We start from the raw sequence: 20974 nt of genomic DNA on the forward strand, positions 1-20974 counted from the left end.
GCGACTTCCAACAAGCAAAGTCAATGGGGAAACCAGTTTTACTCAACAATTGTGTTACTAACAACCGCGGTAATTAACAATTGTGGCAAGAAAAGTCATAAAATGGGGCAAAATTCATAACTTGCTTAGCAATGGAAATTTTGGGCTCGATTGTGGTCGTAAGTCTAGGACTACCTGTATATAAAACTCAGAAGCCTCAGCACAAGCACAATTGTACAAGCTACTTGATTTGCTGTATTAGCCTTGGGGGATACTCCATAAGAAGCAGACTCAGGTGAACCAACTATATTTTATTGAATTAACAGAATCATCCATGTCTGAAAAGTACATTTCTCCTCTGTCACCTTTATAGCACAAGAAACTAGTTTGTCACACTCATATTTCTTTTGTTGGCTATGCTGCCTCTTATCTGACTATCTGCCTAGGGGCAGATCTTCACTTTGTCTCCCAAGGTCATTCTCACATTCCATTACAACATCTTCCTTCTACATTGGAAGCATTTTGGAATGCATATTTGCATGAGAAGGTATTTTTATGAGCTGTATTATAGCATTCAGTGAAGATTCCCTCCGCTAGAATATTCCCCTCTCCAAATACTCATTCTATATTTTTATTTCACTATAAACATTTCCCTCATTGGTTCCAATAGGATACTTAATTTTATCTTAGCTAGCTGTTGGTTCATTCATAGTACATCAACTACGTTTATTAGCAAGCCTCTCTAAACCAGAAATTGGTTTCACCTAAATAAAAGGACTAATTAATTAGTTTATATTATTGTTTCAAAACATAATATGAGAATATCTCTGTTCTAAATGGATATTAGGCTATAGTTTTCTCTTCCTTTTTGCTTTTTACTCAGGCTAGATGCAGTCAATTTCCTCCCAAAATGGTTAATGAATAAGTGTCTATCAGTCTATTAAGTATATGTCAGATTTCTTTTCACTATGTATAATGAAACAATATGAGCTGCTCAGTTTACTTATGTAAAAATCACCATCACCGGCTTATTCAGCAAAATAAACAGTGGTATAGTGTATTCTTCTGCATTCTGTTCTCCCTGGAGCAGTAAAAGCAGAGAGCTGAATTTTATTCTGCCTTCAAGGATAATGGACTGAGAAAACATTGTTGCCAACAAAATTCCCCCCCCCCCCCAACCAATGTGAACTTATTAAAGTCTGCCAGAGATAGCCCTGCCAGTGGATTCTTCTAAAACTTGCATACTGCTAAGTTTGGGGGTGGGGGGGCAGTGGCTTAAAATAGGAGTTATTTTTTTGGCAATTGTCCATTGTGGAAAAAATTATTCATGTTGAACTTAATTCTTAAATTTTCAGTCATCTTTATCTTGCTAGTTAAACATGCTTGAAATATATTCCTCACTTATTTGTATTTTCTTTCTGTAAATGATTAAATCCAAATACACAGTACTGTATTTTCATCAGATATTTTTAGAAGACTTTATATACCTTTATATATGATTTTACATAAAGTTCTCAGGTAAACAAATATTTTCTTTCTGAACTACTTCACTAGCTCCTTCCCTTGGTGTGTGCTTTGCTCATCTGCCTACATTTAGGTGCAGTATTTTAGTGATCAGAGAGTAAATTTCATCATTGGTTTAGGTTGGCAAAATACAATGTAGATTAAATCGGTGCAGGATACAGTTGAGCATATGTCAAAATAGCTGTCTTCAGTATCTTGTCCAAATGATTTTGATGATTGTTAACCATAAATGTTCATATATGTGAGAAATTAAGCTGTGTAATTGAGTTATTGTCTTCCAACAGCTCTGAAAAGTCCAGCTGCATTTCATGAACAGAGAAGAAGTTTGGAACGGGCCAGGGTAAGCACAACATAACTTTTAATGCTTAACATCTATAGCATCTTTTTTCAGATTTGATCTCTGATTTTTCCAAATGGAGACCTCCATTCTTTTGGAGTATTTTATTTTATACATTATATATAATACGATGGAAATGGTAGCATTATTAATAGAATTAGAGCCTAGGGTGCCTGCGGGAAAGAGACTTCCATTTATTTGATTGATCCCACTGTCTGCTTCTATGTTAGGAACTGTCTGCTAATATAAATTTAAATGGAACAATTTCTGTTTCCTGAGAAATAAACTGAATAAAAATACTATATCTGGGGCTACAATCATAAAGATCTTCAATGAGTTTGGTGAGGAGTTAATTCAGTGACTGTTGGCTTGGCTTGTTTTAAAACTAAAGTGTGTGGGGAATTATAATTTCAGTCAAAACCTTTTGTATTTGTTATATAGTGATATGTATGTAGCCTGGGATTAAGGCTGATTTAAGTGTCCCTATCAGTAGATGTGAACATAGGCAATTAATGCATCCTAAACATCTCAAACAGCAGAGTGTTGGAAACTCTGTGCTTCATTTTCTACACGGTTTTCAATCTCTGATTAAATGCTGTGCAGTCATGCAATGTAAGCAAAGGGATATGATGGGCCTTTTGCTTCTTCCATTCTTTAGCAGCATCGCTACTGAGATCTGAGGCAGTGTTATTTCTTCTACTTGAGAATCTAATGATGGATTTTAATAGGAAAATATTGCATGTTCCATATTTAGTCTTGTTACTTCATTGAGGATTAGAATGTATTTTTCTATGTTTTGCAGACAGAGGATTACTTGAAACGGAAGATCCGGTCCCGACCAGAGAGGTCGGAGTTGGTGAGAATGCACATTCTAGAAGGTACAATCTCTTGTATATGGTTGTTTAGTAAGTTTTTGGAAAGATACAAACTAGACATTCATCATTCTCATGTATCACTTCTGTTCATTTAGAAATAGATAGGCTAATAAAGTGCAGGGGCTAAATACTTCTTGCCTAAGTAACTCTTGCAATATTAGTCTTGCAACTTAAGGGATAACATTTTAAAGGTCGTTTTCTAAATACATTGCTGTTGGTCTTGGAAAACTGGCTGATTGTGAAGAATGTAATTATTATTAAAGAATAAAAGCATTAGTTCTGTCTTTATAGTAGAGAAAAATCCTCATTATTGTAATATATGTAATATACTGCCAGTTGTAATATGCTACCATATTCTGCCTGATGCTGGGCTTATATGCCACTGGTGGGCTTTCCATCAGCATGTGGTTGGTTATTGTTAAATCAGAAATCTAGGCTAGAACTCTGGCATAACTCTTACGTTGTTATACATCTCTAAATAGTTTCTTAACTGTTAGTTTGAATTAGCAATTAATTCTGTATTAAAAGAGTTTTTATAACTTTTTGTGAAGTTTTAAAGCATTTTGTTTTACAACTTTAGCAAATCTGAAAATTGTCCAGAAAAGCTGTCAGGTGTAAGCAACAAGAGCCACTTGTGAATAGACACAAGCAGAAGCCTTATTGTTAGTCATCTATGTTACAAGAATCTTACCATGAGAATGGTCAGATAAGGCTTCAGGAATTCTGGGGAAAGGTGACCTATGCCACTTTCTGCAATGCAAGGACTCTAAGCTTGTCTTAACACCTCCCTCCATTCTAGTTGGAGATTCCACCACAGGCATTTGACTTCACATTTGACTTTACATTTGACTTCAAAAGAAGAAGCATCTTTTTCTTCAAAAGAAGAAGTGTCTCAAAATTTTCAGAAAAAGGAAGTTGAAAAGGAAAGTTAGTAATATAGGGTCAGCTAAAATATAAGCAGATCAGGAAATGCACTATCAAATATAAGAGGTCATCTGTATGATTAATAATGTCAAGGAAGCTATTAGAAAAATGGCTTCCTCTAGAGTTTGGACTACGGCCAAATGAGAACAAAACATACACTGTTTTCTGTTAAGAGATGCTTAAGAGATGCAAAAAGGATGTCGAAGTACTCATTGCTAATAATAGTATACTAACTAGAGATGGAATTGGTATGGAGGTTGGATTGTTATTGCTGATGAAAAGAGATTTAAGCGGATGATGGAAAGAAGGAGAATGAGAAACTAAATCACACTGAATTCTGAAATGATTACATATTATTTGATGTAGCAAAAATTATATCATGTATCCTTAAGATTCCTTTTTTGGAACAGAGTATGAAATGGCCAATATAACACAGTTCTTTAATAGATCCAAGAAGTAGCTCAGTGATTAAGCAAATAAAAACAAGTTTAAGAAAATCCAGAGGGAAGGCCTTTTTAAAAAATTGTTGTCATTCTTCAAGAAGATGTGGAAATAGGGGATACTGCTCTCCAGTGCTACAAGGAATATACTTCGTTTTTTGTCTGAAAGATGACAAAAACTATGCATGGGTACAAGTGTAATCTAAATGTTTGCTGGAAGAGAAGCTGAAAGAGCTAAAGACAAAATCCAGTTCTCTGTTGATCAATGAAGATGGGGAAATTTTGAATTGGATACAAGGAATGCTTACAGAGTTATAAACACTAGAAAGTATCCCAGATTAAAACATGCCAACCTGTGGCAAGTTAGAGGAATCTGAGATAAAAGCCCAAGTCTTTCAAATGAAATCTTACATTTTAGAGCTTCAGAATAATTTCTAGAATCTTGTGATCTTTATGAACCCTTGGATGAAAAGCACCTGCCAAAGCTCAGAGCAGCAAAGGCGACTGTACAGACTTTGCAATGGGAGTAATGTCTGCCTGTGCATGATGTAATGAATAGTGGTGATCAGGTACACCCTACTGAGAGGGACTGAAGCAGCTACGTATTTTGGCTGGACCATTTATCGAAAGAAGCTGTGTTGCTTTCCTGGGGTATGAATTTGGAATAAAATTAAAAGATATTCAGGGTTCTTTAATCCTACTCTGTCTACTACCGTGTTTCTCATATAATAAGGCTGGGTCTTATTTTTTTTTGAGCCCCGAAAAAATAGCTAGGCCGTCTTTTCGGGGGTGACTTAATTACCCCCCTTGTATCTTCAGGCGGGCGGCAACGGCTTGGAAGTTGACCTCGGCATTGGTGGGGCACTTCGTATCGGGGTCACCGCAGGCAGCACCATATCCGGGTGTGCAACAAAAGTACTTCCTAACGGCAAGCCCCCCCACCATCCCCCCCCCATTTTGCATGTTTTAATATAGGCCTTAATTTGGGGGAGGGGCTTAATTTCATTTCATGCCTATAAAACATGCTGGGACTTCCTATTGGGGGAGGCCGTATTGTTGGAAAAACAGGGTAGTGTTCATGAGACTGAAAATGCAACTGTGGAGACATTGCAAGGCAGTGAACTGGGCAGGAGACTGAAGGAGCTGGAGGATCACAGGTAGTGATTTCTTCACATCTTTCTGTTGAAGGATGTGATCCAGCAGAAAACACTGGAAATGATAATTGAGCAGTGGTGCCAATTGGATTCTTTGAAAAGTGGAAGATTGCTCCCCCAAATATGTCTGAAAAGTGTCTTGTAAGTTTGATCTAGCAGGCTCTCTAATGAATTCTGTGTGGAAGGGAGAAGAGATATGGGAAGTAATATTATGTGAAGTCCTGGGAACCAGGCTGAAAGAGGTATTCAGAATGTGAAAGCAACAACTGAGAATGTAAATACAGGAAAAACCAAAGTCAAGAAATTTGAAGAAAGGTTTCCATAGTTTTTTTACAAAAAATTAGAAGAAATAATGCTTCTGAATTCCTAATTCAGGGAGGCAAATATGATTTATTAGGACTTATTGAAACCTAGCAGGACAAAATTTATGAGTGAAATGCCAGAATTGAAAGTTATCACTTACCCAAAAGGAATAGGGGAAATGAAAGTCATTACATGTAAAGTGCACATATGAGGAATTTGACCATGGAGTGAAGAACAGTTGAGTAAGTCAATAGCATTCGAATAAGGATGCAAGGGTTATTGTGTAGATTCCCAAGACAGGCAGAAGATCTGCATAATGCTCTTACTAATTTTTATAGAGCTACCAGGGTGGAGAGACATAATAATGGGAGTATTTCAATATCTGCTTTTAAAAAAAACTTGGGAAAATCACATTATCTCAAATTCCTCAATGATCTTGTTGACTTTTGTTTGCCAAGAAGAAGAGACAATTATGTTAACTAACAGGGAAAATGTTGATGAGAAGAAAAATGAAATGAGGTGGGGATGTGGTTACCACGAACTTCTCCACCTTAGTCAATCTCAGGATTTAGTCTCTTAATCTGGACTCCTTTTGGAAAGCTCTATGTTGCCAACACCTTTCCCCTACTGCTCCTGCAGGTGCACATCCCATCACAGCCCAGCTGATTCTTAAACAGTTTTTTTGGAATTTAGAAAAGAATAGATTGCTTGGCAGAACCCAGCATGGGTTTATCAAGAGCAGGTCATGCTGAAGCAACTTAATTTCCTATTTGATAGAATGATCAGTTTAGTTGACTGTGGAAATGAGAGGGACTTATGAGGGGGACTTATTGTACTGATGGCCACAAAATATTCAACAGAGTCATGAGATTTTGGCAAAGAAATATAGTACATGGGCTGTAAAGTATTAAATGGTTAGTGAGTTGGTTGAAGAACTTTATCCACCAAATATACATTGGTGCCTCTGCATCAAGCTGGAAAGAGATGTCAAGTGATATATTGCAGGTATCTGTCCTAGTCCTGATGCTATATTATTATAAAGTTATTAACAATATATTTGTAAATGACTTAGGTAAAAGGTTAGAATATATGGTTATCAATTTAGCAGACAACACAAAAACAGGGGAGATAACAAACACCTTAAGGGATAATATAAAGATTTAAGGAGGAGTTAATTAATCTGTAAGAAAAGCACAAAACAATTCAGCAAGGACTAATACAAATTCATACATTTTGACTGGGGGGAAAAAATCAAAGACTAAGTATAGAATGTGGTGGGTCATATTCGCTTGATTAATCATAAGCTATATGGGAGCCAATAGCAGTTGCAGAAAAAAGAAAAAAAAAGAGGAAAGCAAATGCAGTCCTAGGCTGCATCAGTCAAAGTATAGTGCCAGGAGGGTGATGTCATTGTTTCTTCCTTTTCTAGGTTAGTTAGACTGCATCTAGCATATTACATGCAGTTCTGGAAACAGTATTTTAGGATGGACATTTAATAATGTGTGTAGAAAGAGCCTGGTGGTGCAGTGGCTAGAATGCAGTATTGCTAGCAAACTTTGCCCATAGCCTGGAGTTCGATCCTGACCAGCTCAAGGTTGATTCAGCCTTCCATCCTTCCGAGGTTGGGAAAATGAGGACCCAGCTTGGTGGGGTAATATGCTGACAGTGCTATAAAGCGCTATGGAATGGTATATAAATATAAGTGCTATTGTTAGTATTCAGAGTAGAACAACCAAGGGGATAAGGGGCCTGGAAGGAAAAACATGAGATATGGCTGGTGGCATTGGGATCTTTTAATACAGAGACGATTTCTGAGGAGACATGATGGTTGTTTTCAAGGACCTGAAGGTTTGTCAGTTAGGAGCAAGTGCAACATTTGTTAAAGTTATTCCGGAGAATAGGACAAGAAAAAAAATTACAAGGATGTAGATTTCGGTTTGATATTATGAAAAATTGTCTAAGCGCTATTCAACTGTGGGATAGATTTCCTGGGAAAGAAACAGACTTTTCTTTGGTGGTGGTGCTTAGAGGAGCTGGATCTGTCAAGGATGATATATATATATACATGTGGGTTTTGAATTGCAGGAAGTTGGATTAGGTAACCACCAGCATTCTTTGCAACCTTTGTATTCTGTGGTACTGTAAGTAACTATAAGAATTACAGGAAATTTCAGACTAATTCTCTTAATATTAGTTCCAAGTAGATTGACAGAAAAATAAATTAAAATTTAAATAATATGATTACCTGCATAGAAAATGAAATCTTACTGGGAGTGAGTGGAATGCTTTAATTTAGAAAACATTGATCAAGGAAGCAGATTAATTATATAAAATAATGTATGTTTTACCATAAAAATGTTTTCCTTTCTAATATTTGTTAAATCCTGGAATACCTAATAAATCAAAATGGTGGGATTTTCAGGATAAAAAAAGGAAGAGTTAAACTTTTGAATTTGTTTCCACAATTAGTGATAGCTCCAATTTTGATAGTATTAAATGGAGATTAATGAAATTAAAATAAGATTATCAGTGAAGGAGGAGGAAAAGGAGAAGGAATCATGGATAATTGTTGTGGCAATACCAGGGGATAGTAGAATAGAAGACAAAGAATTGGACATCACAAACTATCAAGATCTGAAAATCGAAGATGAAAGATTTTGGCATACCGAGCTGTAGTGGATATTGACACATTGGGTGCAATACTGCAATACCCAAAAATATTAGGAGCACTTAGAAAATGGACAAATTTTTTTTTATCTTGTCAATTACAAAAGCCACACCTCTCGGATCAGCACCTATTCTATGTCAATTCATTATAACATCCTAAGTTCTTGGGAAGTACTCAATGCGTATTAAGGCAACACCATTTAAAGAACTGGAAGTTGTGATTTCATATGATTGTGGATGATGATGAATTAATATTGTATGCCACTCAATTCTCAACAACTCTGGGCGGCTAACAATCAAAGAAAGAAATTAAAATAAAATATGGCAAGATTGATGACGTAGGGGGTCTTACTCTACCTCACTAAAATATTTGGTTGATGAGTCAGGTCTTTACAGCTCTTTAACCACAGCAGAATGGTTTAGAGCTGGACCTTGTTCCAGAGGGCTGGCCTTGCTGCAGAGAAGGCACAGTTTAGGGGTCTTGATAGATGACATCAGGCTAAATTGATGATGACAATATTTTATATTCCCATATACCAGTTGCTATTATTACAAATAGAATTGTTTGTGTGTGTCCTGCTTTAGGGCTTCTCACAAGATCCAGGTTAGGTACTGGAGTAACAGGTCTTTGGCACATGTCAGAAGTGATTATTCTTAAAAATAATTTAGACATCAGAGTATCAGTATAGTTAGGGCTGGTTTTTTTATGTACTGCTTGAGATTCTCCAAAAAGAAACGACAGAATTGATTTCTATAATAGGTTTTATAGTTAAGAAATAACCATGTTTTTGTTGCTTCTGCTGAACAGAGACTTCTGCTGAACCTTCTCTTCAGGCCAAGCAGTTGAAGTTGAAGCGGGCTAGATTGGCTGATGATCTCAATGAGAAGATTGCCCAGAGACCGGGCCCCATGGAATTGGTAGAGAAAAACATTCTGCCTGTGGAATCAAGCTTGAAGGAAGCTCTCATTGGTAAGCCTGCTGATAAGGAAAGAGGATAAAACAGCAACTTCTTTTTTTAATCCCTTTTTTAAACTAAACCAGAATATACTTGGTGAATTGGTGAAGCTAATAATATATATACAATGCTCAATTGTCTAAAGCTTCTCTGCTTTTTACCATCTTGGAATTTTATAGTGACCCAGAAATCCATGTTCCATACCCTCTGTTTTTAATTAATTAACTTTGTATCTGTTGTTTTTAGTAGGTCAAGTGAACTATCCTAAGATAGCAGATAATTCCTCCTTCGATGAGGATAGCAGTGATGCCCTGTCTCCAGAACAGCCGGCTAGCCATGAATCCCAGGCATCTGTGCCATCCCCAATGGAAGCTCAGATGAGTGATTTAGTTCCTACACCCACAGTGGCATCCCCTACTCAGGTGAGGACACCTTAGGTGTTGCTTCTTGTTGTAGGAGCTCAGGCAAGAAAGGTATTTTCCTTGGAAGAAAAGGTTATTATGGGAATTTATGCTTATTAGCAGTAAAACATTTGACCTTTTTTAGGTGACAAACATACATAATACTCCTTCTTCTGTTTTCCCCACAACAATAATCCTGTGAAGTGGGTTGGGCTGAGAGAGAGTGACTGGTCCAAAGTCACCCAGCTGGCTTTTACATCTAAGGTGGAACTAGAGCTCCCAGTCTCCTGGTTTCTAGGCCAGCAAGTTCACCACTACATCAAAGTGGTTCTCAAACTGGATCTTGAAATAATATTAATAACATCCTTTATTGCTGTTTTGCTTTGTTGAAAAATAAATTCCTATTTTGACTATGGAAAGTTTAAACTCTCTTGCTATATATGGTGGGCTTGATTCTGGAAATTGGCTTTGCTGACATCTGTATTTTGCAGTACACAAATATAGCTGTGCAGTTGTCTGCCTTTTTACAATACTGTAGAAGTCAGCTGCTAACTGCTTATTCTATCTTCTGAAAATTCATTTGGACATACTCATATTCATCTACTTTGCAGATTGTGTGCCAGTTAAAAATCAGCACAGACTGCACTGAGACAACTTACGTGTCCGAACAGCCTCCAACCCCCTTGCCACAGCCGCCACCTCCAGTGCCTCTGAATCTCACTAATGGAATTGCTCCTCCTGCCGCCAAACCTCTTCCAACTCTTATAAAGGTACCTTTTGTATTGGGGCTAAGTACTACGATCAGCCAAGAAGTCTATGATGCCAAGGGTTTCCTTTTAACGATTAGGTGAGATACTCAGTAACTTGGTCTTGATCAGGATCATGAATCAACTTTTCAACGCCTTTCAATTCCTTATTTCAATTCCTTATTAAGTAAATAGTTAAGATAGTGATGCATTAGGATCCTTTTTTTGCTAGTAGATTAGTATGTGGATCATTAAAAAATATAGTTTTGATACAGCATGGAAATTTTTTCACTTAAGTACCCAGTGGTTGATGACATATGTTTGTTTCTTTTGCTGTATCATTCTCTTTTTTCTGTCACTTTGGAATATGATGAAGTCTATGGAATAGTGACAGATAAATGCCCTGGATTTTATATATGTATAAAATAAACAGAAATTTAATGAATATAGAATTAGAATAGAATTCTTTATTGGCCAAGTGTGATTGGACGCACAAGGAATTTGTCTTGGTGCAAATGCTCTCAGTATACATCAAAGAAAAGATACATTTGTCAAGAGTCAAGAATCATAAGGTACAACACTTAATAATAGTCATAGGATACAATAGGAATCAAATCATACTAGGAAACAGTCAATATGAAACTGCATTAGACATTTTTATATATTTATAAGGAACTCAATGGCTCAGTGGCTATGATGCCTAGTTTGTCAATCAGAAAGGTTGGCAGTTCGGCGGTTCGAATCCCTAGCACCACGTAACAGAGTGAGCTCCCGTTACTTGTCCTAGCTTCTGCCAACCTAGCAGTTTGAAAGCATATAAAAATGCAAGTAGAAAAATAGGGATAACTTTGGTGGGAAGGTAATAGCGTTCCGTGTGCCTTCGGCATTTAATCATGCCAGCCACATGACCATGGAGATGTCATTGGACAGCACTTGCTCTTCAGCTTTGTAACAGATGAGCACTGCCCCTAGAGCTGGAAACTACTAGCATGTATGTGCAAGGGGAATCTTTACACACACACAGACACAGACACACACACACACACACACACACACACGTATATATATATATATGTGTGTGTGTGTGTATTGCCTCCTACTCATACATGGCAACTCAATTGACAGGACATAAAAATAATAAAAAATTAAAATAATAAAATAATAACCCCATCCCCACCCTGGCAACAACACACATTCATACTAGCCATTTCATGGGGTCCCCAGGCCCACTGGCAGGGCCTTCTCTAAAGAATGTTAGAGTGGGGGCCAGTCCAATTTACGAAGGAATGATGTTCCAGTAATTGATCTAAGGATTTTTCATGCAGATTCACTGCATTGATGTAGGGAATATAATTGGTATATATTAAGATTAGTATTATACTAGTCCAGGAGTCTCCAATCCTTGTGGACTTCATGTGCCAGAGGTTCACAAGTCTTCAAGCTGCCAAGTTTGGACTGGTTGAAAGCTAGCAGTGTTATATTTGTTTAATAGGTATACATTTATTAGGACATATCAGTGGAATGAAGAAATTGTATGGGAGATACTAAACCAGCCAGTCATTTCTCAAAATGTCACTCTTTATATTTATCATGCCACCATCCTATCCTGAACCATCTATTTTTTGCTTTCAAATAGCAAAGCCAGCCAAAATCTTCATGTGAGAAGTCCCAGCGTAGCAAAAAATCCAAGGAGCCGAAACCAAAAGTCAAGAAGCTGAAATATCACCAATATATTCCACCGGACCAAAAACAGGATAAAGGAGCTCCCCCCATGGATTCATCCTATGCCAAAATCCTGCAGCAGCAGCAGCTCTTTTTGCAGCTCCAGATCCTTAATCAACAACACCAACAGCACTACAACTATCAAACCATTCTCCCAGCTCCACCAAAGTAAGGGCTTCTTCTTCTTCTTCTTCTTCTTCTTCTTCTTCTTCTTCTTCTTCTTCTTCTTCTTCTTCTTCTTCTTCTTCTTCTTCTTCTTCTTCTTCTTCTTCTTCTTCTTCTTCTTCTTCTTCTTCTTCTTCTTCTTCTTCTTCTTCTTCTTCTTCTTCTTCTTCTTCTTCTTCTTCTTCTTCTTCTTCTCTTCTTCTCCTCCTTCTCCTCCTCCTCCTCCTCCTCCTCCTCCTCCTCCTCCTCCTCCTCCTCCTCCTCCTCCTCCTCCTCCTCCTCCTCCTCCCTCCTCCTCCTCCTCCTCCTCCTCCTCCTTCTTCTCCTTCTTCTCCTTCCCCTTCCCCCCCCCTCCTCCTCCTCCTCCCTAATTCTAATTCTGAATTTTTATTTTTCAAAAACAGAACTGAAGCCTATTTCTCTACCTGTACGTTCCCATCAACTCATAATCCTCTCAATCATAGGAGCCATATTTCTTCACTTTTTAACATTCACTTGGTCTGGAGTGTAGCTTACAAATGTTAGAAGTGAAAATATGGATGTTCTTGTAACAGTCAAACTGTCTAAGATTTTAGTGAAAGGAGTTTATAAGTGTAATGGAAAGCTTTGACAATGTAATTTTAAGAGAGGTTTTCAAAGTGCTGCAATCAGCAATGCATATATTTAAATGGATATTTGCTTGCTTACTTGTTTCTCAGTAAACTCAACAAACTTGTTTTTTGTAAGCTACCCCCCACCTGCAGACTTGGGGTTGCGCATAACAGAATAACAATAGTCAGTTTAGTTTAGGGGTTAAGGTATCAGGCTAGAAACCATGAACCTGAATTCTAGTCCTGCCTTAGGCATGAAAGGTGGCTGGGTGACTTTGGGCCAGTCAGACATACTCAGTCTACCTCGAAGGGTTCTGTGGAAAATAGGAGGAGGAAGGAGTGTTATGTATGTTCGCCACCCTGACTGACTTATAAGTAATAATGGAGGGATAAAAATCTAATAAATAATCAGTATAGAGTGAAACTAAAAAGATGATGTTTAGTAGAAATTTCCTAGATGGCTGTGAAAAGCATCATGGTGAAAAGCATGATGGAATATCAAGTCCTTATAACAATCTGTTCATTTTACAATTTTTCTATATCTACTCCGTTTAAACATAAGTAATGAAGCAAATATCTAAAGTTTTAGTGATTTATCACAAAGTACAGCTGAAAGCAAATACCGATATTATTTGCATTGTGCTTTACCTAAGGGATTGGCACCTTGCCAATACATTTTATAAGCATTAGATTGTTAGATCCCATCAAGGGGTCTCTCCCCCACCCACCACCCCACTTCTGCCCAGTGAATATTCAGCCCCCTCTGGGAAGGGCAGAAGCAAAGCCTGGAGTTTCCCTTGCTGGTTTCTTGCAGCTGGCTACTCAATTCCCTCTTTCTTCCCCCTTCAGGCCTCTAGGAGAACAGAATGGCAGCAGCACACCAGCCGTGCGTAGTCTTTCCACTGCTGCCAGCAACACTTCTCCTCTTTCTTCTGGTTCCAATGGGCTCTTGCGACAAAATAGCAATTCTCCAGTAGGCAAACCTGGGGCTCTTCCTGCTAACCTTGATGACATGAAGGTAATCACCCATTTGTAAGCTGCTTTGAGAAGAAATATTAGATATAAAATGCAAGTAACATAAACATTATTGTGAATATGCAGCAAAGCAGATATTTAAAATGTAAGGGAATGTATTTCAGATCCCATCTTCTGATGCAGTAACTAATATAGCAGCTATAAAACAAGGATAATATATTAGAAAATAGATATTGTAAGCATATAATGCCTAATGTTCTCCTTAAGGTTGAGGCACTATAGCACTAGGATCTCCAGTTTATACATCTAGGAGTCATCTTGTATTTGTATTATTGTTGGATGGGTTGTCATTACTACTGCAATACCAGAAGCATCATTTAGGCTGCAATTACTTGCATATAGCATTATTACTAGTTCTGGTAATTTTGGATCAGATTTAAGATAATATCATTCCTAAATTTCATGTTTACATCAGCTTTTTTTAAACTAAATATAGAATGCAATTAGTTGTTCACTCAATATTACAAATTATAGTACAGGATCTTTACTTCATTTCATTTAAATATTATGTGGTGTTTGCCTTTAAAATTTGTTAACCACACTAATAAAAATGTGGTGTAAGTTATTTATTGCATTGTTAGTGGATGGTGATACTATCACTGAAATGGATGAGTTTGATGCTGACCATACATTTTATTTATTGGTGGTGATGGGATTGTCCTTTGAATGTGAAACTTTTGTGCTCATTGTTTTATGCCTTATAGTATGTGGCAGCCTTTCTTTAAAAAGAAATACTAGAATTGAAAGGATGTATCCACCAGGTTTAGCTTCCAATTGTGATTTGATGTAGCCCTAGTTACTAAGGGTGTCTTAGCCAATATGACTTCTGATAGAATTCTAACTCTTTGATGTAGGTGGCAGAGCTAAAGCAAGAGTTGAAGTTAAGGGCATTGCCTGTGTCGGGTACCAAGACAGATTTAATTGAGCGTCTCAAAGCTTATCAAGAGCAGAATGGGGTAACCAGCCGAGTCCTTGCTGCTCCGAAGCCTAACACAGCAATTCTCCCGAAGACTACTGAAGTGGTAGTAGCTTTCCCAGCTGCTCGGCTGAGTACAGGTCCTGCACTGGTCAGTGCGGGCCTTAATTCCACAGAGGTTGTTGTAGCCACTGTCAGGGGCAACGGTGTCATGAAGTTTGGGAGCACAGGTTCAACTCCTCCTGTGTCACCCACTCCCTCTGAACGTTCTCTGACAAGTGCTGGAGATGAGAATTCAACCAGTGGCGACACCTTTGGGGAGATGGTGACTTCTCCCCTGACTCAGCTTACTCTACAAGCATCACCAGTCCAATTTTTGGTAAAAGAGGAGAGTTCCAAAGAAAACACTTGTAGTAGCATAAATGCAATGTCAAGGGTGGAGTCTAGCATAATCAGTAGCAACAACAACAAAGACATGGAGGTCCAGGATAAAGACCAGATGCTGCAGGAGAAAGATAAGCAGATTGAGGAACTCACCCGGATGTTAAAACAGAAACAGCAGTTGGTGGAGATGCTAAAGCTGCAGCTGGAGAAAGAAAAGAGATTTCAGCAACCCCTGTCAGCTACAGTTGGTGGAGAGGAAGACAGAGCTACCGTCTGTGAGCCCTCCATTTTTGGTACCTCCGTCAAGAATGAAAAGGGTTTTGTGAGTTGCCAATCTGTGGAGCAGCTGAACTGCCAAATTAACCAACTAAGACCCACGCAGACCACCAGCCAAATGGAGACATCAGATACAAATTTAGTGCCAAAGAAAGCAGTAATGGTGAAGCAGGAGGTGCTAGCTACTGAAACTGAGCCACCAAGTCAGACCTCATGTTTTTTCCTTGGACAGCAAGGTGGAGGCTTCAGTGATTTCATCAAGGCAGCTTCCCCCCCTACCCTCATCACAGATTCCACAGGCACTCACATTGTCCTCACTGTGACCAATCAGAATGCTGAAAGGCAGAGCCTCTCACCTCAGGAGAAAGTGGGGAGCAGTTCATTGTCATTGAAAGTAAGTAAGTGTGCAAACTCTTTTGCATTCTCTCCCTCTCCCTCCCCCTCCCCCAGAGGCACAAATTAGTTGAAGAAACTAATGTAAAGGTAATGTTGGAGCAACGGGGGTTGGTTTAATAGTTTAACACATAAAACTTTTTGAACAAAATTTCATGATTCTTGCTGAAAGCAGTTTACCAGAATGAAATCATACTGTTGGGGTAGCAACCATAAATTGTCTGCTCTTGTTAAACTAGATCTGCTCCTCTCTGTACATTTTCTAGATAATTCATTGGTTTTGCAAGCCCAATTTTGTTTTCCCTGTGCAGTAAATCCCCTCTGTTGCACTACTACTTTAACTTTTGCCCAAGCATCTGAAACAAGTAACTATGAAATTTGGCTTTTAGCGTAACTCTGAAGCATTCAAACCTGTATAATTTTTTCCAGAGAATGTCATCTCCATCTGCAATATCACCCAACAAGCCACTTTTACAGAACTCCCCATCATCTCCTGAACCATCACCAAAGGAGTCCACCCAGAAGGTAGCTAACCACCTGTATCCCTAACCGTAGTCCTGATTTGCATACTGAAGGTTATTCTTTTTTAAAATCAATGGACCAATCAAAATCTGATCTTTAATTCTTTTTCTTATCTCTTATATAGTGTCAGAATTCAGGTCTGCAAATGGTCACTGGACAGCTGCCACAAACAATCTTATCTTTTTCTGCATCTCCCAACTTGCAGCCGTTTTTCTTGAATGGCTTCCACAAAGCACCGCCGAATGCCAGGGTTCCTGATAAAACTGGCCAGTCCAGTGAGACAAAAAAGGTATTCTCAGCAGGTACCAATATCGTAAGATGAGCCCCTTGTTCAATATCTACATGAAAACACTGGATGAGGTCATGTAACCAGTTCGGGGATCTTGTATCACTAGTACACTAATGATAATTATACGTTTAACCCCAGTTTCTCCAAGTGAGGCTACTAGATCTAGTCCTGATGCCTGAGTGTCTGTGGCTGCTTGGACCACCTGGATCTTAGGATGTCCCAAAGGTGCTTTTATAAAAGGCAACTGTTTTTCCTTGAAGACGTTTCACTTCCCATCCAAGAGGCTTCTTCGGTTCTGAACCGAAGAAGCTTCTTGGATGGGAAGTGAAACGGCTTCAGTAAAAAACAAAGTCCAGTTGCCTCTTGAAAAAGCACCTTTGGGACAACCATGACCTTGATGACTGAGACTCTCCATAGACATTTAGATCGTAGGATCTTCTATCTTTGCTTTTGATGGAGTTGCACTTCCCCATTCAAGAGGATCTTTTTGGAGTCACACTTCCTGATTGAAGAGCAGGTGTCAGGTGACCAAGAAGGTCTTTGCACAGTTCTATCTGGTGATGCCAGCCGGGCCTCTTTCTGGATCAAGAAGCCCTTCACTCATGCCTAACCACCTCTTACTGTAATGCTCCTCAACTATAGGTGGCTCCCATCCTGATGGCATTCAGGAGGGCTAAAGATCATGCTGTTTTCTCGTGTCTTAGTTTGGGTCGAATGGACTTCCTTGCTGGATATGTTTGGCATGTTTTGTGTATGTTTTCCATGACATATGGTCAGATGCTCCGTCTTGCTTATTGTTCCTATTGCATTTTTAACTTGTTTTTTGGGGGAGAGGGGTTGCTTACATTGTAAGTTGCCAAGAATCAGTGGAGAGTGGGAGGGAGAGCCAAAGTCAAATAAGTGTGTGGGTGGCTGGGTGCATAAATAATAGTGTGGTCCAAGATTGAATGGAGACTATAGGTCAGTTTTAAAACAACAGGTGTAGTTTCATACTGAAATGAAATTTAGTTGTTTCTGTTAAGCATCATTAAGCTAAGTGATGCCTTTCTAAGAAAAAAGCTTACCTTTCCTGGTTGAAATTCCATCTGGATTAGTGGAAAGTATTTAACAGAATATCTGTATTTTGTATTTATATATTCTTAAATATTTCTAGAGGAAGCTTGCACTTTCAGCCATGCCTGATTTTCCTTTTCACCCATTTTCTCAGTTTTCAGACGTTCCCTTTGTGAAGTCAACCATGATTTTGTTGGAATTGCTATGTACTATATGTTATTGGTTTTTTTAATGTTCAATTGTTTCCAATTGGTTCAGTTATATCTATTTCTCAAAAGCCTAAGCATCACTTAAGATTAGGCCTAGTATTGCTCCCCATCTCAATTAGTTCCAAAACCAGCTATTCCAGTTTACAGTTACTCATTGAATAAAAGAATGTTATCAATGGTTCAAACACAAAATTTCGAGTCAGTGTGTGGATTGAAACTGAGATTAGTTGAAATCTTCCATAAATACATCGCTTAATTTTTCATGTTGCTTTTTAATATCCCTCTTACTTTTCAGATCTCTCTTAAGCATTTTGGTTAGGGGATATTAACTTCCCTTTATGACCTGATACTTTTACACATCAAATGATTTCCCTTATTAGTCGTGTCAAGCTAATTTGATTCAATGATCTTTTTTAAAAGTGAAAGGCAACACATCCTCCAGTTCTCCTATCCCTATAGGGTTGTAACCAGTAATAACTGTCTCCCTGATTTACCCTAGTTCACCAGTTATAGTTATGCCTATATCTGTGCAGGTAGTTCTTGAGTTATGACCCTTTGTTCAGCAACCATTTGAAGTTATGACTGTGCTGACTGAAGCAACTTACAACTAGTTCTCCAGGTTCTGGCTGTTGCTATGCTCCCAGGCTCACGTGATTAAAATTTGGGCACTTGGCAACCATCTGGTATTTACAACCAGTTGTAATGCCCTGCAGCCACAGGATCACCATTTGTATCCTTTCCTGCCAGCTTCCCACAAACAAAGTCAATGGAGAAGCCAGCAGGGAAGGTTGCAAGTAACTCAGGCAAGTCTCCCCTCAGCCTAGCCTTCCTTTGCTTGGACACATGATGCCCTTCTTCTGCGCTCCGCTTTCACACACCATGGCCCCCATACACCCACCCACCCCATTCTTCAGCCTTCCTGAGCTTGCACCGCATTGCTACACCCCTTCCCCCAACTTGCACATGACCTAAGCTGGGCCACCAAGGCCTCCCCCCCACCTTTGCAGCACCCTGCACATTTTTCCTGGGACTTCTTCCATTTCCTGCTTAAAGACCCGCAGACACGGAATTACGACAACAACCTGGACTGCCTGGATTACAGTTGTTATACTATGTGGTCATGCGATGTTTTGCTTTATGATTGCAGATCGCATTGCTTAGCAATGCAGTTCCTGGCCCAATTGCAGTTGTAATCCAAGAACTACCTGTACCATGTTTAAGGCATTCATTTACCCACCTCGGCCTACAGACTTTTAGCTTTCAGATACAAATATGGGTATATGGCAGTATTCTTTTGATTCCTTTGGTACATTCTTCATTTGATCTTCTTCAATAGGCATTACATCAAGGCTTGCTTTCTTGAAGGTGGGTGGATTCAGTTGTGCCATTAGGAATATAATCTACTTGACAAATAGGTTTAATCTTATATATTTCTGATGAGTTGTGTATGTTGCAAAACAAATAGATGTTACTACTATGATCCCTCATGGTGTGGACATAAGAGTCTTATTAAGAGTTTTCTTAGAAATTCTACCTCGCCCTTTAATAGGAAGTTTATCATATAAATTTTATTTAGTTAAGAGAAAATTATTTTAATATGCAAGAGAATACAGAGCTTTCTGGGATAAAGAAATCCATCATGAATTGGATGAGACGTAGATTGCATTATTTAAATGATAGTATCGAGAGCAGTGAGTGATCCATCTTGTCCAGAAGAGGAAAAAAGTAAAAACTGGAGCAGCCAGACTACATCATCAAACACTTTGTTGAACATTTGCTTTGTACTTGGTTTCAAAGAATTACAACCGCCTTGTTTTTCCTTCACAGCTGCTCTCGCAGCCAAGCTCTCCAGCTCCTCCATCTCCACCTCATATGGACCTTGAGCAGCAGAAACCGAGCCCCTCCTTCTTTGGCACTTTGCCACCACTGCTTCTCCCTGCCACCTCAGTGATGATGAAAGAACCACCAGGCTATGAGGAGGCTGTGAAACGGCAACCAAAGTCCTCTGAGGTGAGAATAACTGCTTTGCTGGGACAAATTAGGAAAGTCCTTGGTGTGGATATATCCTTTCTGCAAAGTATCCTACAATTTTTGGAATTCATATATTGGATTGATCCACTTTGCACCACTGAAGGTTACTAGTCTTCATAGCAGAAAAGATGTGGGTAAAACACTTGGTTGTATAACCTATTCTATAACATATTATTTGGCTGCTGGGTGATGATTGTAATGTATAAATTGCTGCATTGTTACTGAATGTACTGCGTTAACAAACTTATTCCCTTTCTTTTTTAGGAGAATGGCTGCTCAAGTCAGCAAATGGATGATTTGTTTGATATTTTAATTGAACATGGAGGTATGAAGAGAGGAACTTCTGGTCTGTCATTCTGATGGCTTCTACTGCATTTAGCCTAATCGTTTAAAAAAGTGTGCCTATTAGCTTTATGTATCAATTCACAGAGGAAGGTGATTTTTCCTTATAGCACCAGGGGAAAGGCCATAAATAACTCTTAAAGTCCCTTTGTGTGCCCCCACCCAAGAATTCCATTCCTGCCGCGTTACGCTGGAGGAAGAAGTGTGCTGGGGCAGAATGAAGCAGACTGCAAGTATTCCAGTTCTTATGACATTTAAGCTTCCCACACAATATTAGTGCTAATGGAAGAAAAAGGCCTGCAGGGAAGAAAGATTGTAAGGTAATATAACACAATGTATGGAGTCTGCAGAAGCTGTTAAGATAATACCGGGTCACATTTTGAGCTTTGGTTTCTAAATCATGTGTGGGGACTGGGAGAAATAGATACCTGATGATTAGAGGCAATTAATAGAAGCTTAAGTTTTCCCAAAAAGGTGGAAAGCTGAACTTTTGAGATAAATCATAGTACCGTGAACAAGCGTAAAAGGATGAAAGAGTGAGTGAGTAGAATGAGGAAATGGTTGTTGGATACATGAGAGAAAGCCTCTCTTGTCACTGGTATGAAATCAGCACTGTCTTCTGAAGGCAATAAGGATGTGTGTAATTCCTGAAGTGTTGCAATAGTAGTAAGGAGTTAATGGCTATATCATTAGTGTTAGAGTGTGCATAATATCTTATTTACATGTCTTTTTTACCAACAG

General features: G+C 38.7%; 1 protein-coding gene across 7 annotated transcripts in view; it reads left to right on the forward strand.

Moving 5' to 3' along the window:
* Positions 1-20974, forward strand: part of MRTFA (myocardin related transcription factor A) — a 78712-nt gene that overhangs the window by 43843 nt on the left and 13895 nt on the right. For 5 of the 7 annotated variants that reach the window (XM_026694826.2, XM_026694825.2, XM_087968284.1 and 2 more), the window contains 12 exons: positions 1788-1843; positions 2643-2718; positions 9012-9173; positions 9406-9581; positions 10172-10330; positions 11943-12196; positions 13633-13801; positions 14673-15788; positions 16217-16312; positions 16434-16598; positions 19688-19870; positions 20156-20216. In XM_026694826.2, coding sequence (XP_026550611.1) covers positions 1788-1843; positions 2643-2718; positions 9012-9173; positions 9406-9581; positions 10172-10330; positions 11943-12196; positions 13633-13801; positions 14673-15788; positions 16217-16312; positions 16434-16598; positions 19688-19870; positions 20156-20216 — 2673 coding nt within the window. The remainder of the gene's footprint in view (positions 1-1787; positions 1844-2642; positions 2719-9011; positions 9174-9405; positions 9582-10171; positions 10331-11942; positions 12197-13632; positions 13802-14672; positions 15789-16216; positions 16313-16433; positions 16599-19687; positions 19871-20155; positions 20217-20974) is intronic. The other 2 variants (XM_087968285.1, XM_087968283.1) reach the window with 1 other exon arrangement.

Source organism: Notechis scutatus, chromosome 6 (assembly GCF_049901735.1).
Source record: "Notechis scutatus isolate UNSWTSFEM ecotype Mainland chromosome 6, rNotScu1.2, whole genome shotgun sequence".
In the NCBI taxonomy this organism is placed as follows: Eukaryota; Metazoa; Chordata; class Lepidosauria; order Squamata; family Elapidae; genus Notechis; species Notechis scutatus.